The 26,823-nt window shown below is 42.0% G+C and overlaps 1 protein-coding gene across 2 annotated transcripts in view; it reads right to left on the minus strand.

Moving 5' to 3' along the window:
- Positions 1-26,823, minus strand: part of ARHGAP1 (Rho GTPase activating protein 1) — a 1,661,218-nt gene that overhangs the window by 1,197,605 nt on the left and 436,790 nt on the right. For both annotated transcript variants that reach the window (XM_044082524.1, XM_044082525.1), the window contains one exon: positions 16,699-16,788. In XM_044082524.1, coding sequence (XP_043938459.1) covers positions 16,699-16,788 — 90 coding nt within the window. The remainder of the gene's footprint in view (positions 1-16,698; positions 16,789-26,823) is intronic.

The following is a 26,823-nucleotide window of genomic DNA, read 5'->3' on the forward strand; positions in this document are numbered from 1 at the left end:
GACTGAGGTACCTTGGGGGAGCACAGTCTTTAAAGCGAGGTCTTAAAAGCAGAGTGCCTAGCAAGAAAGCTCTGCACAGTTTATGGGAGGCTACAGAGGAACCTTCAAATCCAATGTGAAAGCTTGACATTCCTGCTAATGAACTTTAACGGTTGAGGAACTAGCTTCTTCTTTAAAAAGTAGGGCCAAAAACTCAAGGATGTTATGTATCGGAGCTGAGAAAGGTTGAACATGATTCTGATATGCCCAATACACAAACCTTTTCCATTTACTGGAATAGAGTTTATGTGAAGTTTTATGTGAAGATAAAGGTATATACTGGACAGGGGAAGACAGAACAGGTTGTCTGGCTATTAACGGAATTGGAGAAGCCTGGCCATCAGCCTGAGGTTTGATGTGTCTGGATGGATCATGCCTGTCCAGTGAGACAGGAGGTCTGGAAATGGATCCAGAATCCAAAGCTGGTGAAGTAAGGGAGGCCAAAGGAAGGGGAACTAAATGGGGAACTAAATCTGTCAGGGCCAGTAGGGTGCAATGAGGATGACTTTGCAGCTTTCTGTAGGAATTTTGGAATTAGCAGAGTATGCATAAAGCAGAACGGAAGACCAGTCATGAAGCAGTGCATCCCATAGTGATTCCCCAGGGGATTAGGGCAAAGTAGCTGCTGCATTTGTTGTTTAGGGGAGAAGCAAAAAAGACTGCAGCAAGGCTGAACCCATGACAGAAAATCATTTCTGTCACATTCTTGTTGAGAGACAACTCATGAGGTAGAAGAATGCACCTGCTCAGCTTGTCTGCTATCACACTGGACTTCCCCTGAAAGTGCACTGCTATGAGAAATTGGTTGGATGAGATCGCCCACTGCCACAGTCTGAGAGCTTCTCGACACAAGGGGTAAGATCTGGTCCCTCCTTGTTTGTTGATCTAGCAAAATACTGACATACTGTCCACCTGAATTGCAACTGTCCCCAAAGGGAGAGCATTCTGAAGGGCCTGCAACACTAAAAGCACTGCCCTCTTCTCTAGGACACTAATATGCAAATTGGCCTTTTCTCTGGACCAACTGCCTTGGACTGTTTTCCTCAGAAAGTGCCCATCCCCCACCTCCACCCCAAGTGGGAAGCATCCATGGTCACTATGGCCTTAGGTGAGGGGGAATGAATGATTGGCCTTGTAGAACCTGATCTGATTGAATCCACCACCTGAGATCTCTCTTGCTTATGTGAATGATTCAGACCTGATATGGGTTGGTAAAGTATTGACCATTGTGTCGCTAGTATCCACTGTAGAATCTTCATGTAAAATCTGGCTAAAGGCACTAGTGTTATTGTCATTGACATTGATGCTAGAGCTTGAAGGATCAAGCAGGCTGAAATCTTGATACTATAAATTATTCTTCTGAGCTGTGATCTTATAGTTTGAATCCATGAGGGAAGCAGTGAAGCTATCATTGACTTTGTGTTGAACATTGCTCTTATGAATTCCAAATCCTGACCTGATTCCAGTTGAAACTTGTTGTAGTTTTATGGTTATACCCAGATGAGAACACATCTGGAGGCCTGGTCTCTTACCCATATTAAATGACACCTGGTCTGGGAAATAATTAGCCAGTCGTCTAGATATGGAAACACCCAGAATCTTTGCAGTCTCAAGTGAGTTGCTACTACTGCTATACATTTGGTGAACACCCTGGGGGCTGTGGTGAGGCCAAGGGCAGAACTCTGAAAGTACAGTTGTGTACACTTACCATAAATGTAGATATTCACTGTTGCAGTCATCACCTTTGAGTTATCCCTGCCAGGGTAGCCCTCGGCTGGCCCGAATACCAGAGGCTTAGTATTTCTGCATCAGTTGCTGTTGCTTCAGGACTGATGTCAGGTCATCAGTAGTATAAAGTAAGGCAGCCGATGCCATTACATCAGTTTTTCTTGCCCTATCAGGAGCCAGGTTATGGTGGAAGAACCCCACCAGTAGAAAGTAAATACCAAAATGTCCCTTGTAAGGAGAGAGAAGAAAGAAGAGGGGGATGGAAGGAGGGAAACCAGGACTGCAACAGTGAAAACACTCAAACGTCTACATTTATGATAAGTGTACACACAACTGTACTATGTTCTTCGTGTTTCACTGTTGCAGTCATCACATCTGGGTTGATTCCCAAAGCTGAAGAAAGGGTGAAGGCAGTCTAGGAGACTAGGGGCTGGCTAGGATGCCCTGCAAGACTGCAGTGGCAATCCTAGGCAAGCATTGCCACTGCAAGACTGCAGTGGCAAAGCTTGCCTAGGATTTGGAGAAGATAGACAGGTGGTAATGTTTGGTGAAAGTGTGAACAGATGTCCAGGTGGCAGTCTCCAGTATGACCCTCGTGGGGACTCCTCTGAGGAAAGCTGCAGAGGTGGAGGCTGCTCTGGTGGAGTGAGTCCTAACCCCCTTAGGGAGAGAGGCTTTCCATGTTGCTTGAAACAGAAATGGATGCAGTGTGCTATCCATTTGGAAATTGTTTGTTTAGAGATGGCTTTGTCCTCTGCCCCTGCAGCAAAGCTAACCAGCAATTGATCACACTTTCTGAATGGTCCTGTCTAGATAGAATCTGAGCTGTCTGTGCACATCTAGAGAGTGCAGGATCCTTTCCCCTTGTTCTGTGGGTTAGGGAAAAAGGTTGCCAAATGAATGGATTTATTGAGAGCCACACTGGACACCACTTTGGGCATGAAGGAAGGGTTAGTCCTGAGGGAAACCCTGTCAGCATGGAAGATGATGAAGGGCTCCACAGCCATGAGTGCTTGTAGCTCGGAGACCCTTCTGACTAAAGTGATGGCCAGAAGGAAAGCTGTCTTCCAGGAGAGAAATTTTAACTCTGCTGAAGATGCTGGTTTGAAGGGGGGCAGGGTGAGCTTTTCCAACACAAAATTAAGGTCCCAAGCTGGGGTACATGCTCTTCTGGGTGGTCTCAAGTTGCTAGCCCCTCTTAGGAATTGTTTGATCAGAGGGTGTGAGAAAAGGAGCTTCTCAGTGGGGAAATGAGCAGAAGTAGCAGAGGCATGAATTTTAATAGAGGAAAAAGAGAGACCACTGTGTAGCAGGTCAGCTAAGTAATCCAGCATGAGAGGTAGGGAGGGCTGTGCCATATCGGCTCCCTTAGCCTGAATCTAGGTGCAGAACCTTTTCCATTTGTCAGCAAAAGACTTTCTAGTGCTAGGGCATCTGGCCTCACGCATAACATCTAGAACCCGTTTACTGAGGTTGGCAGATTGATCAGTGGTTAAGGAATAAGCCAAGCTGCCAAATTATTGAGGATTGGGGATGCATGAATTCTCCTTCCCTCTGGGTCAGGAGGGTTGGAGTCTGAGTGAGATGCCATGGTGGCAGTGGGGACATGCTGAGCAGCAGTGGGTACCAGTGCTGGTGAGGCCAGTCTGGAGCAATTAGAATTGTCCTTGGTTTTTCCTCCCTTATTTTGAGCAGTACCCTGTGAATGAGATGTAGTGGAGGAAAGGCATAGACCGAGAGACTGAGCCAGAGGAAGGACAGGGCATCCACTTTCCAAGCCATGCAGTGATGTTCCCTGGTGCAGAAATTGCTGAGCTGATGGTTGGTGTGGGAGGCAAAGAGGTTGACCTTCGGGGTGCCCCATTTCTGAGTTATTAGGGTGAAGGTTCGTTTGTCTAGCTGCCACTCATGTGGGTCCAGAATATTTCTGCTTAAGTGGTCTGCCAGAGAGTTTAGAGAACCTGGCAGGAATTGCGCTAACAGGTGGAGTTGCATGGCTGAGGCTGTCTTGCCAAAGGGTCATGGCCAGCCTGCATAGAGGGTAGGAATGAGTCCCTCCCTGCTTGTTGATGTGCCACATCACAGTGGCGTTGTCTGCTTTGATCAGGAGAGCACCTGGGGAGAGAAGGGGCCTGAAAGCTGTCAATGCGTGCTGGACAGCTAACATCTCTTTTTGGTTGATGTGCAGATGGAGTTTCTGTGGCGTCCATTGGCCCTGTATGCACCTGCCATCCAGGTGTCACTGCAGGCATAGTCTGATGCATCTGTGGTGAGGGTATGGGCAGCGAGGGTGCTGAGAAAGGTAGTCCCTTGTTGTGGCAGCATGCTGCTGTCCACCAAAGAAATCTTTCTTGAGGCAAGGTATCATGGGTATAAGAGTTTCCAGGTCTTGAGAGTGTTGACACCAAAGGCTTTTTAGGTACCACTGAAGTCTTCTCATATGCAGTCTGGCATATGGAATAAGTAGAATGCAAAATGCCATGAACCCCAGAGCTTGTAGGACTTTCCTTGCAGATAACTGGGGTCTGGTGGCTAGTTGAGAGAAGTAAGCTGTCAAGTAAATTTGTTTTCTGGTGTAAGGAATGCCATCTGGGATGCTGTGTCCAGGCTTGCTCCCAGGAATATAATCCTTTGGGTGGGTACTTGTTTGGATTTCTTTTCGCTGATAGTGTACCCTAGGGAGGTCAGTAGGGACTTTACAAAGGCCAGGTGCTTCAGCAGCTTTTCCTGACTGTCTGCCTGAATTAGGGAGTCATCTAAGAATGGGTAAATTTGGATATTCTTTTGTCTGCAAAAGGCAATGGCTGGAGCCAGACATTTTGTGAAAACACTGGAAGCAGTAGATAAGCCAAAAGGAAGTACAGAGAACTGAAAGTGAAGAGATCCTGCCTTGAAAGGTAGATACTTCCTGTATGATTCCCTGATAGAAATGTGGAGGCAGGCCTCTTTTAGGTCTAGGGTGGCTAGCCAAGCATCTTGAATTTTGTTATCACCAGGAAGGTGTTTAGAATGGATAGATCGAGGATGGGGTGCCAGGTGCCCTCTTTTCTGGGTAATAGAAAAAGTTTGGAGTAGAAACCTTGGCCTTTCTGTTCTGCAGGAACGTGCTCTACTGCCCTTATAGAGAGGAGGGAAAGGACTTGCTTTTGCACCTCTGCCCACTGGTTTGGAGGTAGATCTGGGAACCCTTTTGGAGTTGGAAGAGTGTGGAAAGAAAATCTGTATCCTTTGGACACTATGTTGAGGACCCAGTAGTCGTTGGTAAAGGGGGCCCAAGTGCTTCCCTGGAAGGAGAATTATCCTCTTAGGGGTAAGTGAAGGTGGGCAGAGGGAGGGAGTGCTGGAGTCATTGTGAGTTCTTACTATGAGGGGTGGCTTAGAACTTCCTGTTTTTGAGGTGGAGGAATTCCACTGTTTTCAACTCTGCATTCCTTGTGGCTGCTGTCGAGGGGGGGGGGGGTCTGCTTCTACGGGGTCTGGGCTGAACTGACCTGGTGGAAGCAGGACAGGACCAGTGCTTGGAGGGGCAATGCCTGCTGAACCTGGGTGGGTGAACCTGTAAGAAATCCTTAACTGTCTGTATAGATTTAGCTTTTTCGTCCATCTTTTTTAAGACCTCCTCTGCCTTAGTGCCAAATAAGTTGTCTTTGTGCAAGGGTGCATCCAACAATTTAAATTTAACATGGTCTAGCAAGGGCTGTTCCTTAAGCCATGCATGCCTTCTAAGGACAGAACCGGTGAATGCTGCCCTGCAAGAAGCTTCTAGGGCATCAAAACCACAGTGCAAGGTGTGCTTAGTTACTTGACTTGCAGAATGCATTAACTCTTGTAACTCTCTGGATTCTGCAGAAGCAGGAAAGGAAGACGCTTTTTGTTTGAGGAGTTCCAGGGTATGTTGCTGAAATTTTAGCATATGGAACTGGCAATTTAGTGCTCTGATAGCAAGAGTAGCAGAGGTGTATACTTTTTTACCCCATATGTCTAGTGATCGGGAATCCCTATCTGGGGGGGGGGTTCTTAGCAGAGGTTGCTTTAATTCCTTTAGGCCCTTGAAAAATTACCTCAAGGTCAGCAGTAGGATTTTTAAAAATAAATTTGTGCGAGTCAGGGACTCTGTAGTACCAGTCAGGTTTTCTGGGTGCAGGACAGAGGGTGTCAGGAGTCAAACTGGATTCCAGGAAAACATCGTCCACAACATCCAGGAATGGGGGAATGGCCAGGGGTCTGTGCTGTGGAAGATCTAAGAATTAGTCTTTTTAGACTGAGAGTAGTCCTGACATTCCCACTGGAAATGCTCCCTTAAGGTATGAAGGGTTTCCCCAAAGAAAAAGTACTCGGGGGGGGGGGGGGGGAGATGAAGGAATGGAGTCGTTGCATCAGAATCCTCATAAGCAGAGAGGAGTTGCATGTCTTCATATTCAGATGCATCAGAGTCATCAGACTCCTGCTCAAACAAAACTACTGGGGACAGATCTCTTTTTCTTTTGGAAGGGGTAACTTGGCTTCCCCTGATCAGCATGATAAGGTCTTCTGCCATTTTAAGCATTTGACACTGTGGCAAGGAAGCAGGTGCCTGAGATTGAATCATCAGTTTTCTTGCGTGTGGCTCATACCCTGGGCCTTAGGAACGTGGTAGTTTTCGAAAGAATGGTAGACATGAAAGAAGTCAAAGGCTTGTATCGAGAATCAGTAGTGCGAAGTACTTCCTCAGAACCCGGTGCCTGCTCAGTGGCTCCGGACCTATCCAAGGGAGAGACAACCGCAGGATCCTTAGTCAAAGAACAGTTTTGTGGCATACTGGACTCCGAAAGGGTCTCCGTAGCGGCCAGCGAATCCACAGAAGCGTGCATCAGGGGCTGTGAAAGCGCCTCACTGAGGACCGGAGAACTGACTAGCTTAACAGAAGCATCGTCGGTAGGTTTGGACCTGTGCAGTCTGTCTCTGTCTTTATCCTTACATTTGTTCAGAAGATCTGCTGTTGGATGGCTTACTGAAGCTATATCGGAATTCAAGGACGGTAAGTGAAAATATCTAGCTACAATAAGGGCCCAACGATGTACAGTTCTGGCATTGAACAAAGCACAAATGCAACAGCGGGGGACGTTGTGGTCTGAGCCTAAGCAAGTGACACAGTAAGAATGAAAGTCTCGGTATGGTATTTGCTTTCCACAGGTGAGACAATTGTTAACTTTTTCTGACATTGGTTAGAGCAAGAAAAAAGGATCCCCAACAGGGTACTTAGCTTCTGAAGGCTTCAGCTTCAATTCAGAAGATGAAACTCAAGTAGCGGCTGACCGGAAATGGTGCAAACTACTTCTGCTTCGGGTTCGCAGAGAGAAAGACTGATGTAATGGTGTTGACTGCCAACCTGATGTCAGTCTTGAAGTGAAAGCAACTAATGCAGAAATACTAAGCCTCTGGTATTCGGGCTGGCCGAGGGCTACCCTGGCAGGGATAACCCAAATGTGATGACTGCAACAGTGAAACACGAAGAACATCTGGTAATGACAGGTTCCCAGCCAGAAGCATAAGTGCCTTCTGAATCACCTGTTCACCTTTATGTGATATCACGCATCCTGAAGGTCTACTGAGCACATCCAGTCATCCTTGACCAGAAAAGGGAGAATGGACTGAACTGTGACAATATGAAACTTGGTGCATCAAAGTGACTTGTTTAAGTTGCTGAGATCCAAAACTGGTCTCCAGTCCCCTGTTTTCTTTGGCACTAAAAAGAACCTTGAGTAAGTTCTGGATTTTATCTGGTCTGGCAGGGCCTCTTGGATGACTCTTTTTCTAGCATTTTTGTATTTGAATTGCTACTTGTTCCTCCTGACAGAGGAACATCAGAGATTTTTCTTGAGATTGGATACGGAAGGGAAAACAGTATTACATAACTTCTGGAAATAATCCTCTGCACCCAAATATCTTTTGTTATGTCTAGCCAAGCTCTCTGGTGCCAGAATAACAGACCCTCAATTGCCTCCAGAGGTGGACAATCAGGTTTCCTTTCAGGAGAACTGGTAAGGTCTGTCAAAGAAAGAATCTCTGGACCTCTGGTTCTGCAGGCCACCCACCTCTGCCACAGGGGCAGTGTCAACCATTGGAGTTCCCTCTTCTTACCTTGGGGGAACTACCTCCACATATGTCCTGGAAAAGACCCTGGGATTTCTTGAACCACATCTTTTGACCACCATGTTGATTTCAGTAAAAGGATCTTTGAGGGCTTGAAAAATGTATGCCCATGGCAGAAACAGTCTTTCCTTCCTTCTTATACCAGCAAACTGAGAAGTCACGGATGATTGGACCTCTGCAGAGATGGATCCTGACAGGGTGTTTCATAGTTCCTTAATCAAATCCGTCTGCAATGTTATAAAATGTGCCAAATAATTCAGCGACCTTAAGGCAAAGGTCACTGAAGCATAGAGATGCTGCCCAAATCTGTCCATTGCCCTACACTCCTTTTTAGTGGGATGAACAGTGGAAATCTCTTCACCAAGCTTCTTTTTAGTGGTCACCGCCACAATCATGACATCAATGGGCACACTCTTACCCCAAAACGTTTGGTCCAAATGTGGTGCCATACTCTTGTCCAGTCTCCAAGGTATTGATTGGTTCAACCATGTCGGATTCTTTTCATGCCTGCCAAGAGACTAACTCAATAAGCTCATCGGCAGGTGGAGTAACCCAGGATGTAGACTGGCCAGTATTGAAAGTCTCCAAGAGTGCAGACTTCTCAGATGAAGGGTTGCCAGGGTGTCCACCCACCTCTCTGTTTTAGGATCTCGAGGATGTGCCCAAATGAGACATCCTTATTAGGTAACCATGGGGTACTTCAACTTCATGAAAGTCTGTATCTTCAGTGATAGACTCCTCTGGTTAGTCCAACTGCTTTCTCTTACGTCTTCTTCCGGGGGACCTCCTCTGTGGGATGCTCTGGGGAGGAGCTGGAAGAAATGGAGATACCTTGTTGGGAAGCCTGGGGGGGTATCAGACTGTCTGTCCCTGTGGCAAGGAGTGATGAAGCTCTGACTGCAGAGACATCAAAGTAAAAAAACTTAGGATCTGAGGGGTTGGATCCATCCATTCTGGCAAGGCAGAGAAAACCCTCTTAACAGCCTCAAAGGCAGACCATCCCAGAGAAAGAGAAGACATCGGGTCTGAAAAAACAAGCTTTTGGACCGCAAACCTCCCCCCATTCCGAAGGCAATCTCCCTGAGATGGAAGTCAGAGCTGATCTACCTAGTACTGAGGCTCCAAGGTGGAGAGATGGCTCCAAAAGCATGGGAGTTGATTCAAACACCTTGGATCTGCCAGGGAAGCTTTGGATCTGAGAGCTCTCCAGATCTGATGGGACCAGAATGCTCAAATTAGCTTCAAATCTGAGGATATTACAATCTTCAGATCCAAGCTAGATGGAACCAGATGGCTCAGATCCACAGACTCTGAGACAGCTAAAGGAGTCAGAGGAGGAACTTGTAGTCAGGGTGCAGTAAAAGAATGGATCTTCTGACCCGAAGTGGTAGGAGCCGGTAAGACACTCATCTGACCATGCACCAAGAGAATCTTCCTCACCACTCTTTCCAATACTTCCTCTAACTAACAAACTACAATAAGGTCAACAAAATCCACAAACTAAGATTTTCCTAAAGTTAAATTTTTTTTAAATTGAAGCAGAAGGGGAAAAAAATACAAACAATTGTACACTAAAGGTAGTGAATGGAAAATACTAGCAATACTATTCAATAAGTATGCTCAGTACTAAGGCCAAAGAAAGGAAACATAACTACTAGCAATAGTAGATATAAGGTACTTCCAAGAACAATAGATAAGGGAAATATGACAAAATTTCAACAAATAAAGTACAGACTGGAAACAGTAAGTATTAATGAACTTATCTGGCAAGCGCTCGAAAGTTAAGGAAAAAACACGTCTTTTAGTGAAAGCAGCAAATGAGATCTGAAGTAACTAAGGGTTGGTGCATTATGGGTAAGTGAAAAGCTAAACAGTTATTTTGTTGCCACGAACTTTAACAGCAGCAAGTTGGATCCGAGGGATTGGATCTGAACCCGTCAGTTAAGGACAGAATGAAAATTGACGACATCAGGTCAATAGTTATCTTACATGTGATAATTCACCATCAAACCAGGTCATGAAGCAAAGTAAATTAAAAATAGTTCTCAAAAGTAAACACTGATCACATCCAATAAACACATTTTTTTTAAATTCTTTTAGGTCCAGAAGATAAGGCAGCACAGTTTGTTTGATGCTGTTAACAGTTTCAGCTAAGGTATTAAAAGCCAGAAGTTGCTGCAGAACTTATTGCACAAAGCAAACACGCATACACAATAGCTAAAAATCTAATTATGCCATGATATCTGAACTTAAACCTTTTGCAAATAAATAAAACCTTCCAAATTTTTATAATTTCCTTCCCAACTAACTTCAAATTTTCCAAAATTCTACAGGAATACCATCTGTCCCTGGAGAATTCCTGACTGACTCATTTTTACTTTATCTCTTCTAAATCGTAGTTACTGTTGAGCCTCTTCTAATTATGTATTTGGCATAATTATCCATTTACAATGTAATCAGAGATCATTAATTAGTTAGTGGCCATATTGCTTTATTTTCACTGCCTTACAAATGTAGCCACTACCCACACTAAATGTGACAACACTTTCATTTTTTAGTACATGTTATTTTGTATCAACTGAAGAAAAAATGTCCCTACATTAACTCTGCTTCACAGCATAAGACTTGGCATACATTTTAATTAATTTTTGAACTTAAACAAGTACATACATTCCCAAATATTATGTTCAAAGTACCTCATTTTGAACCCTCACATTACCAACATGACTCTTGCCTACAGAAACATTTTTTCTAGCCTTGTAAGAATATATCTATATTTGTATAATCAGTTCTGTACAAAACAATCTACATTTTCTCAATTTAGATGCATATATTGCAATAAGAATATTTCCCACCATTTTGTATGTGCAAATATCTTTATTTAGTTGCTCACTCCATGTTATTTTAATTTTATACTGCATTCCCTCTCTGCACATCTTCCTTTAATTATAACACTGAGTTCACTGTCCTAGAGGTTTCTCAAAAAATGTTTCTCTAGCTTCATCCCATTTTATTAGTTCATCTCCTTTATCGTCTGCTCCAAAATTCTTGTTTCTTTGTTCTTTCTTTTTAAAAAGTTCATTACATTTTCTTCTGTGTCTTTTATATTACTCTATGTGTGTGTGTGTGTGTGTGTGTGTGTGTGTGTGTGTGTGTGTGTGTGTGTGTGTGTGTGTGTGTGTGTGTGTGTGTGTGTGTGCGTGTGTGTGTGTGTGTGTGTGTGTGTGTGTGTGTGTGTGTGTGCGTGTGTGTGTGTGTGTGTGTGTGTGTGTGTGTGTGTGTGTGTGTGCGTGTGTACGGATGTATTTACTTATACATACATTAACTATATCTATATTTTTATAGATATAAACTGCTTGCTCAGCATATCTCTTCAATCAAATTTCCAAACAACTCATTTTGTCATGACCCCACAAATAAAGATAATTCTGTTCCAAGTCATATTCTTTTAAACAAGAAACATCTTTATTACATTAGCATGTATGCCATACGCAATCTTACATTTGTATAAATTAAAATAAACCATACCGATACAATCTCAGTTGCAAACATTACACATTGCAAACCATGATGACACAGCTGTAGCTGCAAACATTATACATCACTTATAACCTATCCAGTCACTGTCAAACATTACACAGATTATACATCACTTATAACCTATCCAGTCACTGTCAAACATTACACAGATTATACATCATATATATATATATATATATATATATATATATATATATACAGATTATACATCACTTATAACTTATCCAGTCACTGTCAAACATTACACAGATTATACATCACGTATAACCTATCCAGTCACTGTCAGTCAACCACTATATAGCTCATTCATATCCTGCCTTCTTTTAAACTTTGTTCCTCCACTGCATGTACTGATCCCATAATTCCCATTTTTCCAATGTAATTTGCTCCTACCCTTTTCTAAAGATCCCAATTCCAGTTGTTTTATCTCTGTTGGTATCTTTGCTACTTCTAGTAAAGTTGGTTTAAACTTTGATTTCCATTTTCTAGTAAATGTTTTTTTGACAGCCATCATAATTAGACTCAGCAAGGCCTTCCCATGTATAGGCAAGTCCTATTCTGTATCATGGCTCAAAAAAATTACTTCCTTAGTTACACCAATTTGCTCACCCAGAATCTCTGACAGAGCAGTTTTGCAGGGAATCTTTAATGTCTGCCAACTCATTACACTCCCAGAAAATATGTTCCCAGTTACCTCCTCCTTCCCCTTCACACCTCCCAACATTTTCTGTCTACCTGAGGAAAAATTATTTGGAGTCTATTTGGGGTATAAAAATACCTACGCATACACTTCCAAGCAAAGATCCTAAATTGTCTAGACTTCGCTGCATATTTGGGAGACATACATGTATCCTCCATTGTTTCATTGTGAATTACTTATCCAATCTCTCTTCTCAGTCCTTTCTAACCTCCTCTGATTGATTCTTGCAGTTATCATGCAATATTTTACATGCTCTAATTATTTCATTCTTAATAGCAACTTCTATTCTATAATCTACTAACAACTCTACCAGTGCTGGTCTTTTGTTTAAGACCCCCCTATTTCTTTCTCTTTCACTATACTCTGACATCAATCCCTGATAGGGAAGGCAATCTCTAAACTGCAGTCCAAATAAGTTCTTGACGTCTTCCCATTCTGTTACATTTCCCTCTCTAGTTATTTGCTCTCAATACCTTGGTTCCTTTGCAAGTTTTCTCCAATAACTTCCAGCCTCCTCTTGCCTGTCTGTATCCCTAATTGCAGTCATCCCTAGTGGCAGAATCTCCTTTCTCCACTCCTGTGGTGGCTTAGTTCTTAGAATACTTTTTGTTACTTTATGAATACAATGTTCTGCATGATTATTATTTTCCTTCAAGGTCTGCATCAAAAATCTCAATCTCTCCTTGTTTCTTGTGCTTCTCCCATTTCATCATCATCTCTTTTCACTTTGAATTACACTTTTCTGCTTGTGCTATGCATAGGAGCCTTAATGGTGTTGCTCTGAAATACCCCTTCAAATTAGGCAATCCCAATCTGTCCTGTTCTACTGGAAGAATAAGCTTACCCCACTTGACTCTTGCCATTTTCCCTTCCCAGATAAAATCCTTCAGTTCCTTATTAATTGCTATCCACAGCTTCTCTTCTGGTTGATAAAAATATGCCTGGTCTGTGTATAAGACTAAAGGGACTAAAAACATTTAACTGCTTGTATCTTACTACTGATAGCCATATAGCAGAGCTTACATTTTCTCAGCTTTTGCATTATTATTTGTTTAGTCTCCTTCCATATATCCTTAGCTGCCACACCAGAATGATTTTTAATCCATACTCCTAAATACTTCATTTTATCATGTCCCCATAAATATGGATATTGCTGCTGAACCAGTTTTGTATGTGGGTACATAATTTACTGCTATTGTCTTTGTTTTAGCTTCATTAATTTTGTATCCCGAAAATATATGAAACTGTCTCAGTATGTTCCACAACACTGTAATGCCCCTTTTTGGTTTTGTCAGGTATAAAATAATATCATCTGCAAAATACAGCCAGCTTTTCTTGACTACCATACCAATTATATCCTTGAATTTCTGAATCCCTCATTTTCTTTGCCAATGGTTCTAAACATAATGCAAATAACAAAGGGCAGAGATGACACCATTGCTTGATCCTCTTCTCAAGCAGAGATTATCAGAGAACCCACCCACTTTAATTTTCGCCTCAGATCCCTCATATATATATCTCTTAACCAAGGTCCACTGGCTTTCTCTGCTAAGTTTCCGTTTTCACACAGAGAGCTGGAATTAAGCTGTTAATCAGTGTGCAACCTTCTTGGAAGTCCTACCAAGTCATGTGTTGAGGCATAATTCACTAATTCACTATTAATGCCTCCTTTGGCATATATCTGTCCAGACTCGTGCAATAACTGGACTGTCCACAGAGATACCTTACTAAAAGGATACAGGGCCAAAACAATATGTCCTACTCTATAGTCAGTATCGTACAGAGTGCTAATAAGTGATCTGTGTCTGGCACACAAGGCATCCTCCGACCCATTACTGGTGGACCTACTGCACATCAGCAAGTCAAACAGCATGACAGATACTTGGTCTAGGGATCTAAACCCCTTCTGCAACATCAACAGCATGATTTGATGGAACGAATATATCTCGCAGGGGACACTGCTGCTCTAGAAATGCCTCACCATCCATGTAAAGAAAATTTCACTCTGTCCACATTCAAGAGCAACTTGGATCTGTGGATGGTTAATAGAAAATTTACCCCAGGACTTTCCACCCATGTACTATTCAGGGACAGAGGCAGCTCCTAAATACTTCATCCTATGCATGGATATCCTCAAATTATCTATGGCATGATCTCAGTTATTTTCACGAAGAGCAATATAGGATTATCAACTACGGGATGGGTAAGGCCAATCTACACCAAATGGGACAGGTTAATTCAAGCACCAAAAGGGAAACTGGCTAGGCTTAAAATGGCCCACAAGGGCTGCTAGCCTAGTACTCACTTATGAACCTATAAAGCAAATGCTGCTGAGACAGCTGTTTAAAGCATATGCAAACCTATGACAAAAGTAATTGATGTGGTTACAAACATCAGCCAAAACCAAGTGAAATATTCAAAACTACAGACTAGTCTATCTATGAGGCAGTGTTTACTATGACAAACATACAGTAATGATCACAGAGTCAGACCATACCAGGGAAGAGTGATATGACAGCTTAAACTTAGCTAATATCTCCAAAACATTTGTATTTATATATAAACTTGCCTGGGTATTCCTTTAATATGCTTTGAAATCTGGTGAAATTTTGTTTGATTCAAATCTGAAATGAATGCCGATTCCATCAAGCTGAGGAAGTCAAGGAAAAAGCTTTCTCAACTCAACAGAGTGAATCCTTTTTGTTCTTGACATCTAACAATGCACTTATAATTTTTGACTGTTTAACTAATCTACTGGCAAGCTAGGTAGTGCCCCAAACTAATTTACATGTTTAGGAGTCTAAGATGAGTGCAGCAAATTACTATGATGCTGATGTTTCTCAGTATCAGCAAGAGCACTCAGGCAACAAATCATACTTAAGGTAGTTTAGGATTATGATGATGTTTTAGAAAACCCGAGGGCAAACCCTCTCTTGGGACATAATCCAGACTGGGCATCAGCAGATTAACTGCCAACTTTGTTGACTTGTTAAATCGGGTTTATATAAGATGATCGAAAGCTGAAAATATCGAAGTGAAAAACTCCGAACTTGCAACCTCAAAACCGGAAAACATTGAACGTGGGGGGAAAAAACACTAAACACCCAAAACAACACAAAAACGCTCTATGCAGGGGGGCAAGCCCCCATGCACCACCCACATAGCAGCCCCCCACACCCCGCTACTTAAATATACCAACTTTGAGATCTCACTACATTACAGTAAAGGGAAATCTTCCCTTCCTGCACTCTATGGTGATCTCCGCTTTCCGTTTTGATGTTTTCCGTTTTCGAGGTTGCAAGTTTGAAGTTTTGAGCTTCGAACTTGTCAGCTTTTCGATTTTGTGATATACACCCGATAAATCTGCTTGGTCCTCAGGGTGTTTGTTTTTTTCCACTTACTAATGAAATTAACAATCTGCACCACAGCATACAGGGATAGAGCCCTGACCATGACTCTCATAACTAGAAACTAACTAGTTACCCAGGCAATGGAGGAGCTAACTAGGGAGAGTAGAAGTTATGGGCTAAAATCCAGCTTTCCATACTAGGGGGAAGGAGGTGGTCTGGCCTAATGCAACATACCAGCATCTATTGAAGTCATATGTGTACAACATGTAGTGGATACACCAGGATGTGTGCCTGCTCTGACAAGCTGTATCAAAGTCATAGCGTTTGGGGAAAGGCATGGCTGGCGCTTCTATCTGTCAGCATGCATAGCAGTTGCCATGAGAGGGGTTAAGGCTAGCACAGAAAACCCTGACAGTCTCCCAATACTGGCTCTCACCCATGAGGAAAGAATTGGGGAGGGGGAATAGTGTCCAGGTCACAGGAGGGCTAATTGTCTTCAAGCAACAGGAGAAAATGAGACAAAAAAGAACTTAAAAAAACAAAACAACAAGCAGCTGAAGCACCATGTATATCAAGCTTGGCCATCCTCAGTAATCAGAGAAGCAGCTGCATTAAGAATCTTCCTTCCAAATGGCCAGGCCACATACACAAAGCCCAAATATAACCTGCTTCTGTAAGCATAGATGTTAACCTCAGTATAGACATAAGCAAATGAGTAGCATCCTTTTCTAATGGACACAAGTGGTGGAGTTTGCCTTAGAAACAGGCTAAAAATATCACTAAATACCAGGTTCAAATATTGGCAATTACTGGCCCACAGAAGTAATGCAAACATACATGTCAAATTGTGGAAATTTAGGTCTCGCTATAACAGAATATACATGCATACATGTGGGTGTGTATGTTGTGTGTTTGTCCACACGGTGGCTCAACAGGGGATGTGCTGCTGAGTTGCTGACATGGTTTCTGCATGAGAACATTAGAAACAAGTTACTATACATATAAAACTGTAAGTTCAGTACACTAGTAAGAATTACTGTTATAAATATACTGTTATAAATGATGAGGGGGATGGGGGTACTGGTACCTAGACACCAGCACTGCAAAACATTCTTAAATGTGGCTCTTGGAAGAAATTTTAGACACACAATGTAATTAAATGCAAGCAAGAGGGGAAAAGAAAAGAAAAGATGAACCACATTTCCTTACCTGCAACTTCTACAATATGATGCCTTGCAATGTCATAGTAAGGATCATCCCATTTCAAATGAGTTGTATCAGCATATGACTCTCTTGGTTCTTTCATGGTTTCAAGTCCGTTAAAAACAAACAAGGAAACAAAAAAGTGAGTAACCTGTTTTACAACCAACAGGAAATGTGCATATATGTTTTCCTGATCTGTATGCTTATCTCTACACCACACACAGATGCCTAAAAAGCAGAACTATCTATCAGCCAATCAACAGTGCCAGCATGTGGTCACAGAAATGATGACATGTTGCTAAATGAAAAGACAGTCTCCAAAGGATGGTGAAAATCCTTTCTAAAGGACCTCAGGATACTTTGTGAGAAACAATCAATCATTAATGAAAAAAAAAAACATAACTCAGCTTCAGATTAATTTAAGGAGTTCTCTAAAATAAGCTGAGCAGGTAAAGTGAATTTTCTATATATGTAACGTAATGTTTGTTTCATGATAGCTTACACAGCAATACCTCTCAACTGTCCAGATTTTTGCAGAATGTCCAGATTTTTGCCTCATACTTTTTGATCTGTTCCTCATAAATCTTTGGTTTTCTGGCAAATGATTGGAAAATCCTTGAGAATGGAAACCAGAAAATAATAACAGGCATTTGAGTTTCAGACTTCATACCCTTCAGAAAATTAATGTTAATGGAATACCTGTTATTCTTTCTAAGTTTATAAGAACAGCATTTAAAAAGTGTCCCAATTTTTGAGCCTTTGTCTCCCCGTTATTTTTGGCTTTGCACGGAATTTTTGCTCTAAGAGGTTGAGAGGTATGTGCAGCATATAAAGTGCTCACCAGTTTAAAGAAACTTACAGGACACAGAACCATGTTTTTCATAATCAGTGTACTTTAATTACATGCTACTAAAACTACATAGCAGGAATTTTCTAATCTACACAATAACAATGTAAATCTCTGTAGAGTATTTTGAAAAACACCTACTGTTAATTACAAGAAAACAAAATGGACGTTCAAGTTGTCAAATTCACAAACAAGAGTCTTTGGTGAACTTTTTATTGAAGCACATTTAGCCCTGTTACAGGGCTCAGCAGTATGCATACAGCCACTCTACACAGGATTCTATCAGCCTGCAGCATAAAAGAAAAAAATGGCCAAGAAATGAACAACAGAACCACCAATACTTATCTAGGAAAAAAAAGTATAGGTCACATCTCAGAAGAGTAGCTTGGCAACTCTGGAAGCTCACAATATCATTCAGATGTAATGATATCCATATGGTACTAAAGGCACTATAGAAAGGATAGAAATAATAATACTTTATGCATATCCAAAGTAAATGGTCTGCAAGCCAGATCCATGCTATAGAGGGATAAAGTCATAACTATGTCTCGGGCAACCTGCGTTTGGTTAGCAGCTCGGCCATCTGAAGCACTGGAAGGGAGGGATGTGTGATAACATCTCAAGGATTCCTTGTTGGGGACATTGCCCACAGAAGGAAGTAGCCCTTGGACATGGGGGGGGGGGTAAATTGACAGTAGGTCATTACACCTCCCATAGCAGCAAGGATGATGCGTCTGCCCTAATGATAATCACTGGCTTCAACCCTGGTACAGCAAGTCTGGGGGAGATTAAGAGGGTTAAGTAGACCTGCTGAGCAGATGACTGGCTGAATGGAGGGGGGCAAAGTAAACTGTTTACTGGCTTCCTCTTCAACTCTCCAGACCCCTCCCCAAATAATAATACATTTTCAGGATTCCACAGTACTGACAGGCAATTAATAAATAACAGAGTAGTTTTGTGCCAGTGAAGATTATGAAAAATAAGCAATTGCTTAATCAACTGTGAAATTATTATATAAGAGAAAATTAACCAACTGAGGGTCTGTGTAAGTAAAATGAAAACATGTAATCCATCCTCAGCAGACACACAGGACTAAATATATGGTCTCTGTGCTGACATTTAGACTCACAATTCTGCTAAACAATTAAAAACTGGATCAATTAGAATAGGAAAGTGACAGGGTCTGAATCCATACAGTACCACTTTGTTTTCTTCTTTACCTGCTACAAGCCTGCGTCTTACTCTAAAGGGCACCAGCCCCCCTTCAGTTACCTCCCCCTTTATAAAACTGAAATGAAGATTTTGTAAGAAAGTAGTTTAGATCTATTCCCCTCACATCTGCATCCATCCCCTGTGATATAACCTTCAGAACATGCTTCAATCCCATAACTCAGTAATGTAACTGCCATCAATGATCAAGATTTATAAAATGAAAACATTGTTTGAGGACAAATCAGAAAATAAAAAAGACAAAATGCAGTTTTCACAAGTTTTGACTCTTTCTTGCCCAAACAGGGAAGTAGAAAGCATACTTGTGTAAGAACTTAACATAACAGCAGATATCCTACTGATCACTGCTGCCATATTTCTAACCAATGGGTTATCACTGCCGATGTCTGAAGAGAAAGTTGGATCACTGCTGATGTCTGGCCAGGGGACCAAAGATTTACCTTCCCACAATGGTATATCTGCCTTTTGACCTCAGCTTGTAAGCAATGAGTGTAATTTCTCAGAGTATCTCCATGCCAGCAGCATGAAGATCCCTGAGCGAGGAAGGGCGATGCATGAAGTGGTAAGGAAGTCCACTGTGTTCTAGGATGTTGTCCACAGGATAGGAACAGATGGAGAAAGGACAGAGGCAGTAGGAAATGAATGCAGAGGGGGTGCAGCGTGGGCTGGAATACTGCAAAAGTGATCAGTAGGACATGTAGTGTTATGGTAAGTTCTTACACAACTACACTATGTCCTGACTGAAATCACTGTCACAGTACTCCTAAACATTGAGTGGTTCCCACAGCTGAAGGGAACATAAAGGTGGTTGGGTAATAAGTAGCACAGCTGTCCAAGACATCAGAAGACACTAACCTAATCGAAGACAGCTCTGGACCTTGAAAAGGCATAATTCCTGTAGTGTTTAATGAAGGTGTATACAAAACACCAGATGGCAGCTTCCAGTATGGACCTGACTTCCACCCTTTTGTAGAAAGCACCAGCGGATGCTACTGCCCTGGTAGAATGAGGTCAAGTGCATAAGGCCAAGGACATAGCATGTACAGAATAACAAAAGGAAATGGCCTTAGAAATGCAGCTTTCAGTTGTTTGCTTACATAACGGTCAACCTAGTTTTGAATTCATAAAATAGACAAAAAAGTTGTTCAGATTTTCAAATGGATTTGGTTTTGTCCAAGTAGAATCTTAGTTGTCTGTGAACATCTAGAGAGAAGAAAAGCCTTTTCCCCTGGTTCAGAGGGCTTGGAAAGGAGGGAGGGAGGGAAAGATATGGCCTGGTTGAGAGACAGCTCATTCACTACTTTAGGCATTAATGCAGAGTTAGCCCTCAGAGTCACCCTCTCCTTGTGAAAAATAAGAAAGGGAGGAATGGCCATGACAGCCTGAACCTTAGAAACTCTCCTAGCTGAAGAGACCGTCAGAAGCAGAACACTCTTCCAGGTGCAGGGTTTTAGATGTGCTAATGCTGCTGGGTCAAAGGAAGGTAAGGTAACTTTCCCATCACAGAAATGAGGTCCATAGGAAGGGTTATGGGCTTCCTTGGTGATTTAGGATGGAGAACCCCTTTAAGGAATAACTTGACTTCACTGGAGGACTGAGTGTAAACAAGCAGAGATGGCTGACAGGTGAGCTTTGATGGAACACTAGGCCAGACCTACTGCATGATTTCACAAAGATATTTGAGTATGGAAGGTACCTCTGATTCATTGGGGTCCTGTCCATTCCTATGGCACCGAAAGGAAAATCTTTCTCATTTGGCTATGTAGGATTTTCAAGTGGTGGGTCTCCTGGCTTCTCTGAGATGCCTAATTATATCCATACAAAAGTGGTGTCAGAAAGGAATTAGAGCCCTATCATTCACAAGGTTAAGTTTAGAGATGACAGGTTGGGGTGTAGTAGTAACCCTTTCTGCTGTGTGATGAGGTCTGCTTGAAGTGGCAATTTGCAGTAATTGCTCCTCACCAAATAAACAAAAGGAAACGAATGCTGTCTTGGCCAAAAGGGAGTCAGCAGGAAAAGTTTTTTTTTTTTTTTCTTTATGGGCATTTAGAAGAATTCTTGGAATGAGATGTAATGGAGAGAAGGTGTAAAGGAAGCCCTCTGTCTACAGAACAAGAATTGGTTCCTCCCTGCTTGTTTATGTTCCACATGACCACTGTGTTGTCGGTGAACATTCAAAAGGGACAAAGTCTCCAGACATGAGAAAAGACCTGAAGAGCTTGGATGAGTACCCTCATCTTCTTCATGTTAATGGATTCCTTTAGTAGTTTTGGCCCTGTACTTGGTTGTCTCTCTGTCCCGGCTCTCCATGACTCCTCTGAAGAATCTGTATACATTTCCTGAACTGGGACTGGAGGAGCGAAGGGGAGTGCTGAGGTCCCTTCCACCATGAGAGTTCCCTTCTGAAACAAAGTAACAGTGGAATCACTGTGTCTAGACACAATCCCCCACTCTGGCATCATTGAGAAACTCTCCCAGCTGGGGTATTAACCTTTACATTACTAAAGGGGTAGCCAATTGGCTCACCAATAGAACACACACTGTCAAAATTGGTGACTCTACCTCCACTAGTAGACCTGTTACCAGTGAAGTACCTATAGCCAGCCTTAGGCATAGGCCAGCTAGGCAGCCACCTAGGGCGCTGCTCTAGCAGGGGCACATTTCCAGCAATCTAGATAGTATAGGTAGACCAGAATGGAGACACAGGGTGGTGTTGGGGGTGTGTGTGCTGTGCAGACCTTTTCCTAGGGCATCAGTTGACCAAAGGCTGGTCCTAGGAGTACCACAGGGGCCTGTACTGGGCCCCCTTACTGTTTGGTATTTTTCTCAGATGCCCAGGCCATTGAGTAGACAGTTCCGGCTCACCAAGCTCGCTGATGATTGCAAACTGGGAGTAATTATGGAGTCCCCCAGAGATGTCAACATACTGGCCAACACAAATGAATGATTGGTGACAAAGCCATGATCTAAAACTAAATGCAAAAAATGCATTATTATTCCCTTTGGCAAAAAGGATTTCCCTACAAATTACAATATTAACAGCACCCCCCCCCCCCCCCGAGTTCCAAACCAGTGGTTGGAGACTTGAGAACCCAGGTTGACAGCAATCTGAATTTCGACCACCAAGTTTCCACAGAGGTAAGGAAACCCTTCTATGTAGCGCATCTCATAAGCAAGGGCATGGAATACAGGTCAAGGGATGTTATAACTCCACTGTACTCGACCCTCATCGGGCCATTAATAGAGCATAATGCACTTTTTTACATGTACCTCACCAGATACCTGCAGCAGCTGGAGAGACATCAGAGGGTTCTCACTAAGAAAATACAGGGACTCCAAACCATGCTCTATGTGGACAGGCTGAAAACCCTGTCACTTTACAGTTATCTTATAGGCTGATGAGAGGGGAGTTGTGCCTGGCCTATAGGGCAATCTCCAACCCTGCTCTAATGGAAATGCTGCACATCTGCAAGTCAAATGGCACAAGAATCACTCACTCTAGGGATCTCAACTTAGCCTGTGACATTAACAGAACATGCTGGAGAGACAGATGTATCTCCCAAACACTGCCACTTCTCTGGAGTAGACTTCCTATTCACATAAGACAGTGCTCCTCATCGACTCTATTCAAACGCAATCTAGAAACTTGATGGGAGACTGCAAATTTGCCCCTGGGGTGGCATCCATGTCACTCAGGGACAGGGATAGCCGGTGCTGCTCACAGACTTCTTCTGTTCATAAACTTGTTCTGCAAACTACCCAAAAAGAACAAATGGGGATACTTGAAATTAACATGGCTAGGCTTGTAAAGGTTCTAGGGCCACTAGCCTAGTAACCTCCCATGAACCTAAGAACCTATAGATGGTAAGAGTGCTGGGACCAAACTGTTTTCAGGTATCACTGGATCTTCCTCATATGCTTAGTTTTTTGATGCTTCTTTTTTGGTATGACATTCACCTGAACCAAGCATGAAGGTTCAGATCCCTGACATAACTCAACAAGTTTACCTGGGAATTCTTCCCAAGCTATTTATTTATTTATTTATATTTCTTTACAGGGTAGTCACTGGTCAATACTGACTAGTTTCAGGCTTAGCCCGTGTGAAATATGAAGCATTCTACAAACAAATAAATACAAAAATGTACGTTAGTTGCCCCCCCCCCCATCCTGTGCTTCCTAACAGCAGTCTCCCTTTGTATGCTGTTTAAATATTTGAAAGCCATGCCTGTTTTTCTACTATTACTAACCCCTTTCTCTTTTAAATTCTGGTCTTTCTAAATCCCATATACTCCTTGCTAAAATGGTTAATTTTATTTCAGTAAGAAAGGTATGCAAAACAAGCAAGTCTGCCTTTCCTGATTGCTTCCTGCAGACTTGCACATCTGTGAAATCAGGGCCAGCCTGCTCTGTTCGACCTCGCTGTGCTCAGGCTCACTCCGCTCCCCTTCCCTACCCTACCCCCTAGTCTCACCCACCCCATTCTTCATTACCGTTATACCTATCCTGGTAACTCCCACATACTAATTAGCCAAAGTCCGTAAAATCAACATCCAGTCAACCAGCACAGACATGACCCTGCAACATACTGCCCACACTTTCAACTCCCACTTTATTGATACCATCTTTAAACTCATTAAAAACTGCAATAAAGAAGTGTGGACTCTGACATCAAGGATTCTCTTTGTTTTGCAGTAACTGTATACCTATTCATCTATTTATTCCTGCTGGCTCCTGGTTTCACTCATCTTTAAACTCATTCCTGAACCCCCTACAAACACAAATCCACATACCACCAATAATACAAACATCAGGCAAGCAACCATACAAATGTCATCCAACCATCTTTCATGTCATGAAACCACCTGTAAAGCAACACCATACACCCATAGTTTCTCCCTAAGACCTGTTCTCACCTCTTTAATTCTAAAACATAAACAAAAAATGAAACCCTGGTTCCTTATTCAGTGATAACCTCCCCCCAGAATACTTGAAAATCACTGCTGACACAATAGCATACCACATCAGTATTCTAATAAAGGGATCCATCTCTGAAGGAACCATCCCACAAATCTGGAAAAATGCCATTATAACTCCACTCCATAAAGGCGGCAATACAAATGACTTTACTAACTACAGACCGATCTCTGTACTTTCTCCTCTCTCCAAAATATTAGAAAAATATATACATAGTCAACTACTCAACCACCTCATAGAGAACAACCTCCTCATCCCAATATAACATGACTTTAGCCCATTGCATAGCACCACCACTGCTCTCCTCTCCTTCACAGACACCACGAATAAGGCTTTGGATGCAGGTCTAATAACTTCAGTAGTCCTGTTGGACTTATCCAAGGCATTCAACACAGTGTCACATACCAAACTACTTCAACAACTGTCAGAAATAGGCTGCTCCCTACATAAAATATCCTTCTCCCTCCTTGAACTCACTCTTGTTGCAAAGAGCCTCCCACTTTTTTGCTTTATTAACCTTGCACTCTAGTTTTATTCCCACGACTCACCAATTCCCAGCCTTTATGTTCTCCTAGCATCTGTGGCGACTATCTTCAGCTCTTTCTATGTATTTTTGTATTTAAAAAATTCTTATATCCTGCATTATTACTGTGGATATTGCTTTCAAAGAATGTTTTTTTAAAACTGCCATTCTAACTTTTTTCTTTTCTGTTTTCTACAAGTCTTTGTTACACTATACCATAATCCTTTTTCTCCTCCCTTTCCTAGCTCTGAAGCCTGTTGACCTGTCCTTGAAGGTCTGGTTTTGTTTTTTAACCAAAGACTCCCAGTCCTACCCTACTACCTAATGATTTTATATATATATTCTTGGATAGACTCCTCCTGAAAGGGTTTTAATCACTACATATGCTCTTTGCACCCTGAAGTATTGCTTATCTCTAAGCAAGAACGCCTCTCCCCTTGACCACCTGCAACCCTAACTACCTACTCTACACCACATTTGCACAATCAGTCAGTTATCTGGTATACTAGGTCACCTGGAACCCCTTCCTCTAAACTTCTTCTTCCAGCTTAATTCCCATTGTTCCCACTATCTGTTAGCCTTTTCTGCATCTTCCCTCCTTGCTCCTTTCTCTATCTTACTCAACCTTACCTCACACCTCTCTCATCATCCTCTCCCAATCATACTCACATCCTACTAAATGGGACACCCCCACCCTTAGCCATTCCTCTGTTCCTAAACTCTAACCTAAACCACACCTCCTCACTAACACCTACAAACCTCCCTACCCCACCACAAAACTTCACCTACAACTACACTATATCATGACCATAACTACACTCCTCACAACTAAAATTACCTCTGCTTCTTCTTACTACCATCCTCCTAATCGCCACACCTACTTCCTAACCTCCTATGAACACTCTATTTCATTCTTCCTTCAAAGCATACCAGTACACCAACAACATCCACTTCTTACATACCCCCTCACCCCCCACCACCTACCAATTAAACTGCCACCAACTACTAGACTGCAACACCACTAAACTAATAAACAAAAAACACAAAGGGTCACTAAAAAAAAATAAAACATAACTATCAACATACTACTCTACTACACTATCTACTACAGATACAACCCTCCAACCCCAACCCACAACCAAACTACTAACAAAAACACACAAATCATATCATCTTCTTCTTCTCTTCCACTCTCTACCCTTACTAACTTATTAACTGGCCCATCATCTCAACATCATAACATTACAAGCAAATTAGCCAACCTTCCCCCCTATTAGGATATTAAAAATATATTAAACTTGCTTGCAGAAACTTGGCTAAAACCAAATTAAAAAAAAATTACATACCCCCACCCCCACATAATATTTACAGATTAGATCAGGGAAGGAGGTGGAGTAGGTGGTCTATATAAAATATACTTGAAGCTTGAAGCTTACCCTTCTTGACCTTACCTCATTTCAAAGCGATATGCTGAAATAATCTAAAAAAAAAAAAATAACACTACTACTAAAGCTATTATAATCTGTGCATATCTCCTCCCCTGGAAATAACATCCCTACTTTGAGCAACTTCTTGAACAACTCTCTAAAACCTCCTCACTGCTTTTTGGGACTTTATATTTTGGATTGGAAAAACAATGTTAAAACCCTAACCATATCCCATAAACTTTTTTTTCAAACAAAAAATTGATAGCCCCCCTAGAGAATAGAATAAAAAAAGTAAAATACAAACCTGGTATCCCTCCCTCCTGACTCCTAGCGCCATCACTCACTTACCTGTGTGTCATTAGATCTAAAACTAATGTAAACTTACCGCATATAAAAAAAAACAATTTTGGAACAGTTTCAAACCTGATCGTCTGTCATATAATGACTGGTCCTCTAGACACCTCTCACTGAACAATGCAGTTGCAACAACCCCAAAAAGCCATCCTTTCAGAACTAAAAAACTTACTACTGAACCAAAAAAAAACCAAAAACAACAAAAAATCTCTAATAAATCTATAATCCCCTACACCACCCAGTGGTACACACCACACCCACAGAATTTAGACCTGATAATCCCTCTTGCCAATAACTTCAATACCTTTCTTACTTACTACCTCCATACAAATACAACCCAACCCACCTATCTCCATCCCAACTCCTCTCCTTCTTAAGTAACATCAACAACTCTTCCCTTCAATTTTCAACAACCACTACCTCTTATATATATACAATCTCTTAAAAAAAAAAAACCAACTACCCCCCTCAGCAGAGCTCCCCTGCAGAATTCTGCAAATAGCAGCTAAAGCTATTGCTTATCCTGTTTCTATCTGGCCTCTCTTTCCTTATCCTGGTTCTCATCCTATCTTGAAATATTCTCCATTTTTATTAATGATCTCCAGTCATCTATCCAGAACACACTTCCTGAGAACCCCAAGAAAACAAAACTTTTTGATCTGAAAACTTTTTGCTCTGTGTCTGTACAAATCCAGGCTAATCTTCTTTCTTTCTTCTATTATATTCCCAGTTATCTAAATTGCAACCTTTCTCTAGTATTATGTGGATAGTAATAT

The sequence above is a fragment of the Protopterus annectens genome, chromosome 9.part0, assembly GCF_019279795.1.
Source record: "Protopterus annectens isolate FY-2018-M chromosome 9.part0, PAN1.0, whole genome shotgun sequence".
Lineage (NCBI taxonomy): Eukaryota > Metazoa > Chordata > Ceratodontiformes > Protopteridae > Protopterus > Protopterus annectens.